Raw genomic sequence first — 17,112 nt, 5'->3', positions numbered from 1 at the left:
CATGTCCTTACCACGAGATTCTCGAGCACAGTATGGTGCACCCTGTTCTGCATATAATGTACCCAACCACTGTTTTTCGCCCGTTGCCCCTTTGCGAGGAGGACCTCCGTCCCTTAGCTCGGCTGGACTCATCCCACCCCAACCGGCACATGCACGTTCAGTGGTCGTCACAACGTTGATGATCCACGAAAGGATCATTACCGCGCCAACGAACACCGAAGTATCTTTACCGGGCTGCCGAAGGAACACAATTGTCCCTCGAAAAGAACATAGCGACTAGCAACATCGGTACTGAAAATTAACGACCTTATAAAGCGTCAAATCGAGCAAGTGCGTTCAATTACATGATTGGTACGAATAAATATGGAATTTACGAGGAGTATTTTGTATACCAATTCAATTACATCCAGGCAGGGTTTCAGGTTTTATTGTCAGTTTATATCGACGGATATTCCTAATGTGATATTTATTAATGTTCAAAATAAATGACTGTTCTTTTTTTACCTCCGTTGCTTACCTCCATAAAATCGTCCGATCGTACCGATCGCGAAATAACGCCGTTCAGTTGCCGCCGCCCGGGGTTGAATCGAGGCCGCAAGGATTTCCCAACAAGATCGACTGCAAAGACCGATTCACGAATCGCTGTAATCTTAAATCGATATCTTGGGAGGGGGGGAGGTGGGAGGTGTTCGGTGTAGATTTACCGGGAAACTCGGGGCGCACATATAATCCGATCGTAACAGCCGATGGTTGATGCCGTGCCTCATCGTAACGAACGGTCGCCTCGCTACCGCCTGCACTCTACGTAATACGTTTCAGATAAGCCAAGAACGCAGTAACTCTCGCGTCGTAATAATTTTAACAGACGTATAGGAAAAAGCCACGCGCTGGATTCGAGTTTCTTAAACGCCGCCGCCGCCGCCTAAGCGATCGGCGACGGCGGTGCACCGTCGAGGGTGTGCGGTGCACCGAGGCGCTCGCGAACGAACGAACGAACGAAACGGATGATCGTAATTAAACCTGTTAGAAATTAAATCTTGCTAGAAGACGCACATTAAATCACTGTTTGTTCACGCATGTGCGGAGCCACATTCAGTGAATTTAAAAGAGGATCTAAGTTAAATGAATACCGGCGGTATCAGCGTGAACATACATCTTGCGAGTCCAACAAATACTTTTATACGAAACGATAAATCATAAAGTTGCGAAGCAAAGATTTGCGAAGCACAGATGCGGACATGCATGTGCGTATATTTTCCGAGAAACATTTATATGCAATTTTTTTTTAGACCTACGTGGATTCGTTCGATTACGTTTGCGACGAGCATTAAATAGACTCCATCGACGTGCAATAAGCTCGCCGGTCAGTTCGTACATTTCTTTAATGAGGTCAAATTGACATCGAAACGCGCGTGTCTTGCATTCTATTCGGCGGAATATCGATTGCGGAGGAGCGATAGAGAAAGAGATGGAGAAAGAAATGGAGGAGAAGTGGGGAGGAAGGGGGAGCGTATAGAGAGAGGCGCCTGGGCTCGAAAAAAAAAGAGGAATGCGACGACGGCACTTTCGGTCGCGAATAATTCAGACGGGGGAGTCGTTTAAACGTCCGGGCACGTCGCTCGACAGGTGTAGGCATCGATTAGCATAAGGTAACGACGCGAGCGAACACGTAAACACGTCCCGGCCGAGCCGATCGATGGATCACGATCGCGCCGATGTTTCCGGCGATCGTGATTAAAGTGGGTCTTTAGAGTGCTCGACGTAACGGATCGCTCGTTCGTCGAGGAGAGAAGCGCTCCTTGAGGGACAAACGAACTCTCTGTATATATCCCCAGACGGGGATCGTCCTGGTCCCTCCGACCGGCCGCGCGGAGGGATTTCTTTCACTGATGGCGAGGAGCCTGGACGACCTTGGCTGTGATTTAACACCCAAGACAAGCAGAAACACGTGGCTTCGCATATACGTCGACCTGCCGAGCAGGTTCAAGGTTTTCCTTTCTGAGGACCGATCAACGAATTTTGAGGAAATCCCGATCTTTGTTTGATGCCGGGCGAATCAGCAAAATATAATCGTGTGATTATTAATCTATGTCTCTCTCGTCGTATCCTTTCTTTACATATTTCACGTCTCAAGCTTACAGAAAAATGAGATTCGAAAGCGAAATGAATTTAAAATGTTTGCTTTGTCACGGTTGACCGCGCGGAAATAAAAATCTACCCGAACGTGGATCGTGCGCTGAAATCGGTTCTCGTGTGACAGATTCAGCCCTTGGTACCGTTCCTTAAACCGCAACCTCGAGTTAACCCGGGTGATCATATTGAATTTATGCGCCGCTCGGTATAATGGCCTATTACCGGCGCGCATTGTAATGATCGGCTCGACCGATGCTAATGGGGATAGCTGGATTTTTCTTCCTTGTTCTTTCTTTTTTTTTTTCACGTGATCATGTAGCGCCGTGCGAAACTGCGCGGCTTCGCTACCGAGTTCGCCGCCGCGGTCGCCTGCAGTTCTCCACACGCGTTGTAGTCCACGGCAGGTACGATCCTTATAAGGGCTGTCACCGTGTGGTTGCCCGGATAGGATAATAAGATACTCCTTGCTCCTGGATCCCGGGACAACGGGCGGTGGCTGTCCCGATCGTGACCGTCCTGTCACGAGGCAAACGCACACCCGTTGCAGGTTACCTCGAGCCTTAGCGCGTCTTCCTTTCCCCCGTACAACTTCCCCGGACTTTCGCCACCAGAGTCTGCAGGCGTGCTCGCGTGTGTATCCCCGATGTTCCCACAACGCTCTTCTTAAATCGCGCTCGACGGCTAACCAAGAAAGATGGACCCCTCTCTCGGGAACTCTTATGCCCGCGCTCCTCGTTTGACAAATCGAAGATATGAAGGGAGAAAACCGTGGGCGTGCTCGCGCACTGTTGCGCTGCATAAACGCCGCGGATTTATGCGTCCCGATCACAGGATCATTTAGGGGATTATATCATTTCAAAGCGGCGGAGAGACACTTGATACCGGTGTCTTAAGCCCGAGATATTTCGTTCCTTAGAAACGTACGCTAGTTATCGCGTCTCTAAGAGAGTCGCCAGACCTTTTTTAAGCGCGATACAAATTGCATCGTTATGATAATTAATCAGGAGATACTGCTCCTTACGAGATACAGTGGCACTGTCCTTGCGAAACTGAGATGAAGTTATTATGCGCAGTAGAAAGTTCCCAGATACTTAATTGATGCTTTAGTCTGTTGGCTCGCTCGCGTGATCGAATACACTAATACAGTGACCGCAGTGAAGAAGATATAAAAAATTTATTTGCAAAGAAATTAATATACACAAGTCAACCTTCTTCTTTTATGAAAGCAGCGATATATCCTCATTTGTACGAAGAAAGAAACACGCTCGCTAAAAATTGATTCTTTAGATGCTAGCGCTCTGCCGGTGTATGATAATATATACAACCACGAAAGACAGAGCTGACGCGATCATGAAAATGCGAATAATTTATCACAACGTATATTAAATTAAAAAAATATCACGAATAAATAACGAACCTTACATCAAAATGAAATATGATAATATTCCAAAAAGAAAACTAATTTAGCGGTAAATGAGGTATCAAAATTTCGATAAAAATATCATGCCAAAAACTCGAGAATTTTTTATTTGCTTGTACTTTTGTTAATACATTTAATTTCAATATAGTTTCCTGAATGTACGGCGAGTTTATCATCAGGTATGCCTGTTCCGAGGTATACCTGACAAAGCATCGAATGCATCGATAGTCCCGAGAGCGACCTAATCCACGTTTATACACATATATATATATAGGCGGGCGAGCATCGAAGTTCACGAGGATCGAACGCACCAGGGCCCCGCAGATCGTATCTGGCGAGCGAGTTTACGTAGAAATCCGCGTACGAAGGCGAGCGAGCAGCCGAGCCACTCCGGACCAACCTAACTTTACCGTTCTCCAGGAGTCAGGCTTTTCTCGACTGCTAGTATCGTACTACGAATCGTCTCTTCTGGATCTTTGCCGCATACATTATCGCTCGTGCCGCGGCGAAAGCTCGCCGGTGGATCGTGGAAATAATTTCGGTCACAATTTCCGAAGACACTTTTCGATCTGGAAAAAAATCTATTTGACTATCAAATTATCTCTCCGCATAACGTATGTCGAGAAATTTGAATTATTCATCGAGAATTAAATATTTCGAAAATGTTCCGTGAATTGAGAAATATTGGTGCAAATTGTTGGGAGATGTGAACGCACGAGTCGCAATGATTAGGTCAAATTTATTTTGAAATTGAAATTTTAAGCGTTTGCTATACATATATGCGAGCGTTGTCCTTTATACTGATTTATCAAGATTTTTAATTTATGTATAATATATGTTATTATCTTTTGAAGAAAAGTATTGCGTATTTATGGAAATTCTAGAATATAAATTCTACAATTTTATTAACGAGACGGGAGACAAGTACATCCGTTCTCGAATGACGATAATTCGATCTTTACTGCCATCGGCGCGGTGACTCCAACAGCCGCATGCGTCACGCGCAAACCGCACTCGCGCGCGCACTCCGGGGTTTGCGGAGCGACGCTTATCCGAAACGACGACATTTATGGGGGCCCGTATGGGGTTTGGATCGGAACGAGCTGATCGGTTCATAAAGCATCCCGGCCGCGACACCCTGATAGCCACAAATCAACTCAACTGGATCGTTTGGGCCCAGTGTGCGTTTCTACGATCGCCGAATGCGTATATATACCGCCGGAATGTATGCCTATGGGTCCGTGCTACCGCACCAAGACGGACACAGGGAGAGACCAAGGCGAGAGACCGGGGAAGCGAACTCACACATATCCACGTCGGTTCGGAGCGGGAATCGGTGGAGGCAACACCGTATATACCTTCGTCTTCTTCGTGGTCTCTCTTGCAATGGACGCGGTGTGATACACGTAACGCGACGCCCTTAAATCACCGCGGGCCCAAACCTTCTCTCTGCTCTGCCCCTGTCTCTCCCCTCTCCCTCCCCCCCCCCCCGCACCCCCGCCCCGACTTTCGGGGAAGGCTGGTCTCGGAGTAAAAAAAAAAAAAAAGATGGATTTATAAGAGGCCGCGTTTCGGGGATTCTTCTCGTTTGCGACTCGGGGACGTATCGGCCCTCGAACTGCGCCTTATGCCTCTCCCTGGGAGCGTCCTATCGATCCAAGGATTATGCGCGATCTCGGGTAAGAGAGCCTGAGAGCCAACTGCCGCGAAGTGTCAGACCGGTCGTTTTTAAGAAGACGCATGGATCGCAGATGCATCAGTCCCTTTCCCCCTTAAATTTATCAGCACCCGCGCATCCGGGACTTGTTTTCTTGTACAATTAAATATCTACAATTTAAATATTTAAAATAGAATATTTTCTTATACCTCACATATCCATAACATTAATATTCTGTAAATATTCTAAATGCCTTATATGCATAAATATTCTTAACGTCTTCACATGCATAAATATAAAACCGTTAATGTGTGTGTGTGTGTGTGTGTGTGTGTGTGTGTGTGTGTGTGTGTGTGTGTGTATGTATGTAAAACATTATTTATAACATAATTAAATAAAAAACTTAAATGTATAAGAAAGAGAACGACATTGATCTCGCAGCGAGAAATTGCGTTTAGTGTAAATCATTCAAACGACTTGACTGCGTTTAATAATCATTCCTGTTGGAACGCGTGACGCAATTATTGCAGAATGCATTCCGCATGTTGTGTACGTGCCTGCACGTGTACCCCGCAATCCTGCGGACCCCTGTGTGCTCGCGCGCGCTCACTCCGAAGAGGGGCGGGAAGGGGGGAAGGGGGGGGGGAGGGTCCATATTGCGCGGCCTTGATATTTACGATTGAAACAAATCGAATGTTATCAAGCATTCCGAGTCGACGATAAAGAATACAGAACGGACGCGGAGGCATTCGAGACTCTCGGGGGAGACGTCATCGGGAAATCCTCCGTGGTGGCGTCTCGCGCGTTAACCCCAAGTCATATTCGCGGCACGCCGTCATACATCGCGTCGTTGACGATTATTGGGTGACAACAAACATGTTATTACACACCCTCTAAAAATTTACGAGAATTATCCGCTCGTCCCATGTCGGCGCACACGCGAGGTACACATGTATATTTGAGACAGGACGTGTTCGTGACGCAAGTCATTTTGCACGGAAATAAAGCGACGTATCATAACGAAACAAAATAACGTGGTGAAGCAAATTATTATTATTTAATGCAAATTGTTACAATATTTATATTGCTTGCGCACTATTGTCCGCTATGCATTGTTTTATTGGCTTGAAATTTTTTAATAATTCTCTGTCTTCTTCTCTCTCTTTTTCTTTCCTTCTTTTCTCTCTTCTCTTTTTCTCTCTCTTTCTTTTAGTATACACGCACTTTATGTACAATTATTTTAATAAATTAAAAAAAAAATATATTTGCCGATGAATAGAAACGAAATTTAAGAAAGATAATTTTGAAATAGATATAGAGAGAAATACAGATTTTATTGTGTTTATATGAATATAAACCTGAAGAGATCGTTTTTGTGTCGCTGTTAAAACGTTCGCAGGAAGGACAAGAAATGCAACGAATTAAAATTTAAGTTTTCTTACTACATCAATCGCATTACCAATTGAATGCACTAAAGTAATTAAAAAATTATTTAGAAAAACGAAAAGTCTTGCACGCAATATTAGGGATACTTGCATAATCGAGATCGATTATGGCAGTTTATGCGAAATCGATTACTGTGGTATTTCGCGATCTGCTTAAGGTCGACACGCGACGTTGATCGCGAGGACGTTCACCGGCATTCGATAACTCACGATTAGCGTAACACGCTCGGAACAAGATATCGTCGCCGCACACGGCAGCGCGAAGCAAAAAGTCCGAGCTGTTTCGGATGCGTGGACGCGCTCTTAAATCCTCGCGCGAACGACGCGAGCGGTAAAACAAGCAGAAAGCCGAAAGAGAGCTTGAAGAGAGAAAGAGAGGGACGGACGCACGGTGCGCACGCACGCGGATCGTGGTTTTTCAATCGGGTTTCGGCGCGTCCTTTAATTCGTCGGGGATAACCCCTCACCCCTCGCGCACATTCAAACACGTACGCAGGCACACGCACATGCGGCGCATTTGCATTCCCGGCGTATAAGAGGCGAACTCGCGCGGGCGCGCGAACGCACGCACGACAAGTAGACAGCAGGCATCGAATGTTTAATTCAAGATACGCGGGAGAGGGCCTCGTTGCGTGAGAATGAGAGAGGAGTCATGAGTGCGTGTGTGTATGCGAGATCGGGAGGGAGAGAGAGAGAGAGAGAGACAGAGATGGGTCGAGCGAGCGTAGGGTAGCAATTGATGGGACAGGGTGGCGCGTTTGTTGAGCTAATTACTGTAAGGCGAGGCGCTTACTCGCGCCGCTACATACAAACGGCATTAAAGGTGGTGGCCATCAATCCTCGGTAGGGCCCCTTCGCCCGCCTGGCAAGTCGGCCTCTCCCCCCCCCCTCCCGCCCCTCTCACACTCTCTCTCTCTCTCTCGCCACTCTGCTGCGGAGGACTCCTCCCCTCGCGTCTTCTTGTGTCGCGACATTAAGGATGCGACCGAATCAATGCGCATTCACGAGTCTCGATATGATCCAATCGCTAACTCTGGCAAATGACCACTTCGACCCGTAACTGCGGGATTATTATAAAAGCATGGTATATAGCACCGTATCCCAATTTTTGTGGGAAATAATATGTGTTATACGACCGTAGAGATAAGCGCGAATACTTAAGAAACGATTCGTTCAACGGCCGCGCGCTCGTCCATCCTGGTATCTGAATCCGAATCGGGATCGGGAAAAGAATTCTTTTATAATTAATTTGCCGAGCGATATAGAAACGATACCGACAGTGGTCATTACGTTTGCGCGGATCCGAATATCTCGCGTCATTTGATTCGATAAATGACTTTTGCAGGACGTGCATAGCGCGCGCTTAATTAACCAGATTCTACGATGCCCGGTGTAATCTCTTCTGAGGGAAGTAGGCATCGATATTTTTGACGCCGCGGTAATTAATATCGTCGCTTAATTGTATAAACCGCAATAGGGAAGGATGCGCATTTGTTTTGCATTTGTTTAACGCCAAGATGGATTATCATTGGCGTTACGACTCGACGGGTACGTATTGCTGTACAGGATACAAATGATGCAATATTAATTGGGCCGAGATCCGCATTGGTCGAGTCTGTCGATTTCTATCCAGCTATACATGCACTAGATTGAACGAATTAATATTCCTCTGTTTCTAATTAACCGGTTTTCCCTCCTTTAGCTTAGTTCGAAATTGCATTTAACTTTTAGCTATCGTCTTATATTTAAGTAAACGTCCAGATGTAAGGATATTAATATTAGTATTATCAATAGAAGTACCACTTTGGCACTTTCCGCTAATCATTTAAACTTTTTCCTTTTTTTTGTATATTTACAAATTATTAAAAATATATGAATATAATACAAATAATTCTAATGATATGAATAATATTAGGTTGGAATAGGAGGATAGTAAGATATAAATAATTTAATATAAATAATTAGGTCAGGAAATATTTTCGTATTTTAAGCCTTGGCCACTACTTGGCCAAATTGGTGGAGGCTGACGATGGTTCCGTGAGAAATCTATTCCCCCGTATCCCGAAATCTGCCTCACAATGGTAATTTCTTTGACTCTACTTCTCGACTGACCAACCTGATATCAAAATAATCGAAAACGAGGATAGGAAATTACCAAATTGAATATTCGTCAGTTCTAGAAAAAAATTAATAACAGAATCATTGCAGAACTATGACTCATCTATCCTTCTAAAATATAAGGATTATATCTTGCTCTACGGACTTCTCGAGTTTCTCGAGATTGCAGACAGACGGTTCGCGAGCGCTCTTTGCGTGTCCCGCGTTTTCGGACGCAAACGTATCATCAGCAGCGATACATTGCGTCTCCGCCTCCCGATCTCCAAACGTCGGACGATAATTTCCGACGTCCGTCTCGGAAGGACTTCATTAACCGTCGCGGAACGACGGCGCTCCCGGGGCGAGCTCGAAAACTGGTGCGTACATCATCCGCGGCCGGCTGCAGGTTAATGGTGTGGGTGACGATCCGGTCCCGCACCGCGGGCGAGTGCACCCGCGAGGGTGTCGCGCGTGTATCGGGTGCCCCCAACCCGAGATGTCATCGGTCGAGCGTCGCGGTATAAATAACAGCGTGGCTGATAATTAAGACGACGTTTCGGCGCGCGGTCCGACACCCGCTGTCTCCTCGCGACGACGCGACATCGGTCTCGCGCGCGTGTAGACACGCGAGGCCACGTCCGCGCCACGCGGACGCGCAAGATATATCGTCCTGGACCCGCGACCACGACGGAATTCTCCAGCGGAATTCTCGCGGGGGGGGGGAAGGGCGGGAGGGAGAGATGAGGATCAATGCGTAATCGGTAAGGGTCCACGCTTTGTGTTCGCCTTCCCGCGTGTCTCGTGGGGAAAGGAAGAGACAGGGTGTGTGTGGGTGGATCCGAGAAAATAAAAGGGACGCGCGGAAGTATCGCGCCATGTGCGAGGGCTCCACTACCGCCGCCGCCATCGCCGCGGTAGAAGATATTGCGTGAATTCATCTGGATAAAACCGCGGCGCGATCAATCACCCGGTGATTAACTGCGCTACCTACGGAATCGAACTCGCCCGTAATTTATGGCGGTTTTTCTAGATAAGATATAAGGGACGTGTCGAGGTGTGTGACACAGGTGTTCATGTAGGAAGTGCGCTCGTTATTGAAATAACGCGCTCGTTGTACCCATGATATAAGCGACTTCTACGCGCGTATATGTATATATATCTCGCACGCTTGACGAGATCGTATAATGGAAGCGAGTCGTTTAATTTGTGTATCCAGATAAACATCGGAGCGGATCCCTATTTTGCGTCAAGCAAATTCTTTCTTCAAGTAAAACGTATTTATTGCCATCCTTTAATCCGCGAATATTAACGTTGATGATTTTCACATTAAAACTAACGAGATCCCATCTTGTACATATAATAATCACAATACTTTATGTTCAATTTCACGGCATGAATTTTTCGATTCTTTATCGCAATTTGCTACCTGAACACTACATTGTTTATTTAGCTTGTCTTTTTAGTTGCTACATAATCAAATATTTGATCAAGATTAATAATTGTATTTCGAATAAAATGTAATAATGTTCTCTCGTCGAAAAATTCAACGACGAAAAAGAGGATTAATTTTTACGATCAGCGAAACGGGCGCGTGCGCGAGCGCTCGGATGAGCGCGCTATTGTGAATGCGCGGGCTCCTATGCCATCGATATAACTTTCCAAGTGTAATTGAGGGAATAAAGTCCGCGAAATTTCGCGAGTCGCGACGCTGGCGTGGATCGTAAAGAGGATGAGCATGTCCCGGCGTAACCTGAGGCTGCGAAGGGGCTGCTGTACGGTAACGCGACGAGGACACGTCGGGAAATGAAAACGAGGGGCGTCCCAGTGCCGGCGACGGTTCTACCAACCCCACGGGGAGCCGGCACGTTATATCTTCATTAAGCAGTATACCTAACCGTCCTGTCGCGCGACTTCTTAGCACTTCGCAGCCCGCGCTAATTTCACGTTAACTTCTTCTTTCTACATATCGGTTTCTCCGCTCTCCGTGACGTAGTCGCATAAAGACGCTAGAAGGACGAGCAAGCCACAAATTGGCGTCTTTCTTCATGTTAATACAACGATAATACGACATCTTTTCAACATTTTTTTTCCTATTATGTAATTTCGTATTTGATTTTGCGATTATTACTTATTTGAAGCAGGACAATTTTTATTAAGATGAATTTTTGTCTCTCGAAGAAATCTATAGAGAGAAGAGATTTAAAGAATTATAACAGAATTTTATGATATTTCTTGTAGTGATTTCTAAAAAATGATACCATTTTTCTTTAAAATCTTAATACCTATGTCATTAACACATTTTAATATATCCTAATGTATTATTTATACGTTTAACATTTAAATCATTAATTTTAATTACTCGAAAGTTTAGTTAGCTTGGGACAATATGTGCAATTTAATCGATATATTTATTATGTTTATTAAACTCATATTATACTTGTTAAGTTATTTTTTTTTCAATTTTCGCCTTAACAGCGAATTTATTGTAGATATATAGATACAAATACCAGTTTCCCTTTCCAATTCACGCATAAATCTTTTCAGGAGGACCTCCCATACGATTGAGCGAAGTGTCACTCAACCTCCGGTTTTCATTAAAATCGGATAGCCTTAACCTCTTTTCGACAGCGGAGAAATCAGCAGCGCGAGAGCAACCTCCTTAGGATTTAATCGCGACCCTTTGTCCACTGAGGTAACGCCCGCGAGTCTCAGGATCGTGTCGATATATACCAACGGGTCCTCTTCGGCGGGTGTTGCGGAGGAAATTCCAGCTCCCCGAATCGCCGTAAGATCGGAACGCATCGTTATGGGTCCGCGCTCCTGCGCCTCTCTCTCTCTCTCTCTCTCTTTCTCGCTCGCTCGCGGGCGGTATCGGGCCGGTCCAGAAGGAGGACGCGGTCGTAAATATTCGGGCGCCAAATAATGCCGGTTCCGAGCGAGAGCAAGCGACCACGACTGCCGGCCGACCCGTAATGAAGGACATCCTCGTTAATTAGTCAATAAATTATCCTTCGCGCTCACGACGCCCGTGGTCGGTCCTTCCGCTCGCTCGCCACCACCGCGTCTCTTCACATCTCCGGGATCGCTCTAGAGGATCGCCGCATACTTTACGACACCTATCTCACGCGACAGCGCGCGATGCATTTCTCACAATCAGCGCCGCCGGCCCCTGAAAGACGAAAAACGCACGTCGTCGTACGGACGATCTACGAGGTGGTCCGTGAATCGCGTCGCACGCGGAACGCTGCGCCGTCGTTCTCTCGGCGAGAGGCTCATTGGCGTCTCGCGGGAATGCGTCCTGATAGCGAGATGACGGTCGATCACGACGAAAATAGATCCTCGCGCGCGAACCTGTTTCGACGAAAGCGTCGAGGTAGCCAGTCCTGGCGCTATAAGAAACAGCCTGTGTATAGCAAGAATTAAATGCGGAAAGCAAAAACTAATATATTCGCACCTGTATTGTTATATAGGTCTTCGCTGCGGCGACGACCGAACCGGCCATGTCGTTTCTTCGGATTCACACACACGAACGGGATGAGTGAAACGCACAAGGCACAGATCGTGCAATTATCTTCGAATTCTTGTGCTGATCGTTGTAAATGCGCGTTCACACTCCGGTAGAAACATGCACCACGCAGGTGGACGGCGGCGCGCGAGATCCTACCGTAATGTCCCGGTACGGTATAATGTCGTGCACCGAGCATAAAGATCCGATCCTATACGTGTCCGAGTTACATACCGTGCCACGTGACCGTACATCACTTTAACTACTTCCTGACTCGGTACAATTCTGCCTGGCTCACGCGCCCGCGAAGGACGGTGCTCGTCTTTTCCGAGAAATCCCGGAGTGCGGAGAGCCAGCGAGACGCGAGCTGCACGATGCCGTCGATGACAGTTTAGAAGAAACGGATTAATGTACCTCAAGTTATCTCGATAATCATCAACGTTGAGTCGTGAATATTATTTTTGCGGTATCACGCGATGTTAATTAAAGAATATTTATGTGACGGAGTATGACGATCTTTTCCTTTTGCCACAATAAAAAAAAAGATAAGAAAGGTATATAGTCTTGGTTATAAAAATAAAGCATCTTCAAAAATTGACGTAACATTCTGTCAAAATTCTAACGAAAAATAAATTAAAAAACAATTTTATTAAAAAATAATATTAATTTTAATAACGATTTTAACATTTAGTTAGTCCACTTTTAGCTTTTATTACCGTCTTTTTGCTGGAAAATATAATAAATTGAGGATGCTTTATATTTATGAGCAAGGCTGTAGAATCGCAAGGAAAGTTAAAAGATCGTTTAGATATGTGGATTAATATACTTATATAAATTCAGTACATAGTATATACGTATAAATGGCTGATTCAAATAAAATCTTTAAACATTTTTTACCTTTTTTTGATTAATTTGGTCTAAAAATGTTATTCGTGTAGTTGTTCGCATCATTTGGTGTCGGGAAGTCTTCAGCGTGAACTTCCAGTAAGTGAGCACGAAGTTCCTTGGCGAAATTCGTGCAGAACGGATCCGTCTCTTTTTCCTTCTTCTTCTTGCAAAAGTCGCACTCGTAGATCGTCTTACCCGGATGCAGATTCGTCGACAGTATGTGTTTCCGAAGATTTTCCTGCGAACACAAGAATTATCCATAATCTAAACAACAACGAAAACAATTAATTAGATGTATCTCTACAATTAAAAATAAAAAAACAATTAATTAGTTTAATTAATTAGACTAGACATCTGATAATGAAGACTGTTGACAATCGGTAAAAGTTCCCGGTTTCTAGCGGTCGCGTAATTAATATAGCCAATCAATAATCGATATTCTCATATTCTAACGGCTTTTATTAGACAAATCGGGCACGTTTCACGAGCACGCCGCTCGATCATTTACGCGGATTCTCTCCCTCCGATTCCCATCGAGCTCCACCGAATGAGTCTACCTGCCGTTCGGGCGTCGCTATTAAAATTTCATTCGAGCTCGATGTTCGCGCACGTATACATACACACAAAGGGTATCTTTCGCCACGAATCCAGCGCGGCGCGCGCGAGATCAAGCCTCGCACCGAATCGAGTGTTTGCATTCGTTGAATACATCTCGGATACGTTCCCGGTGGTGTGCGTCCAAAGAATCGATTCGCCGCAAAACCGGACGCACACGTTCATTGGCGTTACGCGTGTTGGCGCGTTTAAAAGGCGCTTTAACCCTCTCCGGGTCTAAGTAGCCGGCCGTAGTCGTAAACATCTTCCTACCAGGCGGGCTTGTACGAGCCGCTGATGGCAACGCGCGGCAACATCAAATTTAATTTCCCATAAGTAAATCTTTCCGCGGGCACCGCTCCATGACGGGCGGCGCGGATTAAGCCTCGTTCACACCGCCGTGGGCGGTCGCGCGGATCGGCCGTGGAGCGGACGCGCGCCGTCACGCAAATCTGCTGGCGTGAGGCGCCGATTTCGTTGGACCGATTCGGATTTTGCCGCGAGAGTTTAATTTCCACCTTCCCTCGTACTTGCGTATCGAGGAATACCGCGCGCCGCTACCCGTAGGCCGGCCGAGACGGAAGGACGTATGGCGCGGCGCGTATTTACGACCGCCGGGAGTGGATGGTGACTTTACGAGCCTAATAATTTTCGGCTTACCTCGCGGAAGCAGCAAGAAGATGTTAGAGAAAGATGTTAGAGGCAAGAGGATATTAGAAGAAATGTATTCTGTTCTTTAATATATTACTTGGCAGAAAGCCTGTTAGTTGAATGTCTGAAACTCTAACATTTCTACCACCGCGTATTATAGGCCAGAATTTATCGAGTGACGAATAATAAATAATTTTGTACTTCTACCCAGAAACAAATTGTGTAACAAGAGATAATTCTGTACCCCTCTGAAACTTTTTACGATGTCTGGCACATCTGCATCTGACGCAAACCATATTTCAATCTTTTCGCGTGTTTTACGCTATGCCCGATATCAGTTCTTTTCTGCAAAAAAGAAAAAACGCGGTCAATTACAATTACGACGTAAGTCATTATCATTGATGTGCAAAAATCGTCGGAGCATACTGACTGCAGCCTCGGCTGCGCGAATATTATAGGTCGTAAAATTAAGAGAAAGAGAAAGGGAAAGGGAGAAATGAGACCTTAACCCATATCAACGCGTCGATCAGGGTCCATTCGGTTCATTCACCACTTTTCCTCTCTTTCCTCTCTTGCTAAATATTTTATAAATAAATAAAATATTTAATCACATCTAACAGTATTACGTGGTTCAATAAAATAAAATATTATTAGCCTGGAGTTATAATCTGATAATGTCGAACTACAAGTCCTCATTAGTTCGAGTTGTGCGATCGCGAAATGTACTCGAAGGCACGATGATGTAAATTTGGAAAAGACAAGCAGGAAACGCGTGAGAGATATTAGACGACGAAACGTAAAAGTTCTAATTATTTTACTTATTATATGTGGCAAGTTATAATTAAACATGTTCGAGGAAATTAGATTAATTAAACTGAAAAAACGTTGCCTCGCTTAATCGATTAAAATAACTGTAAGGAAGGAACTGAATAGGATTGAAATAGGATCTAGTTTAAGAAAAATTAATATAAGTGTATCGTGAATAAACGCAAATATTATCTACAGTTTGAAATTTTTATATTTTTTTTGCAAATCTTTATCATTAGCTCACAAATAATAGAATTATTTTTTTAATTTTTATTACAAAATGCGCGACGCGTTACTTTATCTCAATGTTCGTGTACCGCGGATCATGCGTAGTCTATCGTGATGAAATAAGATGCGACTTTTCGACAACTCTCGGCGACCGATGTGGGAAGCAGGACGCAAGTTCCGAATTCGATGTTAACTGGTGTCGGCTTGAGGAAACTTACCACCCTCGACGAAAGTTTTCCAAGTGCCGGCGTTGCCGATGGCGGGGATGCCAGGGGGGGGGGGAGAAGCGATGGTTGCGAGGCGAGGGCGGAAGTATCGGTCGGGCAAAAAGCGGCGTCTAACCGTCCGAGGTAAATCATAGCGCGAAGGGAAGCGAGAGGGAAGAGAAAGGAAAGCGAGCGCGCGTAATCTCGTCGACGCGCGGGGTGAGCCTCGCGCTCCTCTATACGTGGAAGAGAGTTTCCTCGTTAAATCGTCCCGCGCGCCACTCGCACGTTCCTTCCTTATTAAAGTGCCGTGCAAACAGCTATCGTCGGACCGGATACCACTCGCAGTCGGGACACGCATCCCTTCCGACGGATTACTTTTTTCCGCCGCTCTGGTCGCGCGAACGTCGTCGGCGATTTATCGATGCTTTGAAGTGGGTAATTAGACGACGTCGATCTCCCGTAGATATAGTGACTCATGATCCTGATTCAACATACTATACAACAATTGTTTACGGCTAACTGACTCAAAGGAGTCGATATAGTCTTTCAATATCGACTTAATACACAATCCTGCATATAAAGCATCCCCACAAATTGATGAGAACGTTCTGTTTAATGAAAAATAAACTATAATGATATGAGTTTTACAATGATATTAGTTTCGTGAGTCGCTATATATGAGAATTTAATTTTCATGTATATAATATGTATGTCAAATTATATTATTATAATTAATAACATTTTCGAAATAATATTATAGAATCGAGAATAGAACAAAATCTTAAAAATCCTGAACACATTATGTATTGGCTTATATTTAAAACAACCGGTTTTTTTATGATTTACATAAATATGTCTTTTTCTTTATATAAGAAGATTAAATTTAATAATTAAGACTGTAGAATGTAACAAAAAAAGTTATAATAAAAGATGAAATCAGCATTGCAGAAAAGAGCTGGCAATAACGAATTAATTTAATACTCTTTCAGGAGAGGATTATTATTTAATTTTAATTCAAAAGAGAATTATTGCTCTCTCCAAGCAGGAATTCATTTTTTTCAGCTTCAAGGTGTATCGTATCGATATATAAGACGCCTTTATCATTTCTCAGACCGGTACGCAACATCGCCCGATCGATGCGTTCGCGAACGCGAATGAGAGCCACTGGAATGAGTTTATGTCGCTATATCAAAGAGACACGGAGACTTCGTATGCGAGTCGCATCCCGACTCAAGCATCAAAGGGCATTAGCATACCGGCCGCGCGGTATGACTGGGCCGTGCGTGCGTGTGGGCATCCAGTGGGCACAATTAACTCGTTATCTTATCGCGCCTCGGCGGCGGCGGCGGCGGCGGCGGCGGCGGCGGCGGCGATGGCGGCGGCAGAGGCGGCGGCGCGGTCCAAACGTTAAGGTTGTACTCTGCTTAATTTACGCCACCGGAGAGCTCGGCACCGGCGTGGCGCGGACAAAAATTGGA

General features: G+C 45.2%; 1 protein-coding gene across 3 annotated transcripts in view; it reads right to left on the bottom strand.

Annotated features, from left to right (window-relative positions):
• Positions 1-4,036: 4,036 nt before the first annotated feature.
• The window catches only part of LOC105453418 (zinc finger protein 845-like), a 56,459-nt gene continuing 43,383 nt past the window's right edge, over positions 4,037-17,112 (bottom strand). For 2 of the 3 annotated variants that reach the window (XM_011695365.1, XM_011695366.1), the window contains 2 exons: positions 13,155-13,383; positions 4,037-4,122 (listed from right to left, as the gene is read on the bottom strand). In XM_011695365.1, coding sequence (XP_011693667.1) covers positions 13,165-13,383 — 219 coding nt within the window. In that variant the 3' untranslated portion in view covers positions 4,037-4,122; positions 13,155-13,164. Of the gene's footprint in view, positions 4,123-13,102; positions 13,384-17,112 lie in introns of those variants that run through there. The other variant, XM_011695364.1, reaches the window with a different exon arrangement.

This window comes from Wasmannia auropunctata, unplaced genomic scaffold (genome assembly GCF_000956235.1).
Source record: "Wasmannia auropunctata unplaced genomic scaffold, wasmannia.A_1.0 LD336000.1, whole genome shotgun sequence".
NCBI lineage: Eukaryota > Metazoa > Arthropoda > Insecta > Hymenoptera > Formicidae > Wasmannia > Wasmannia auropunctata.
Note: the sequence above shows the minus strand (reverse complement) of the source record. Positions and strands in the feature narration are given on the sequence as shown.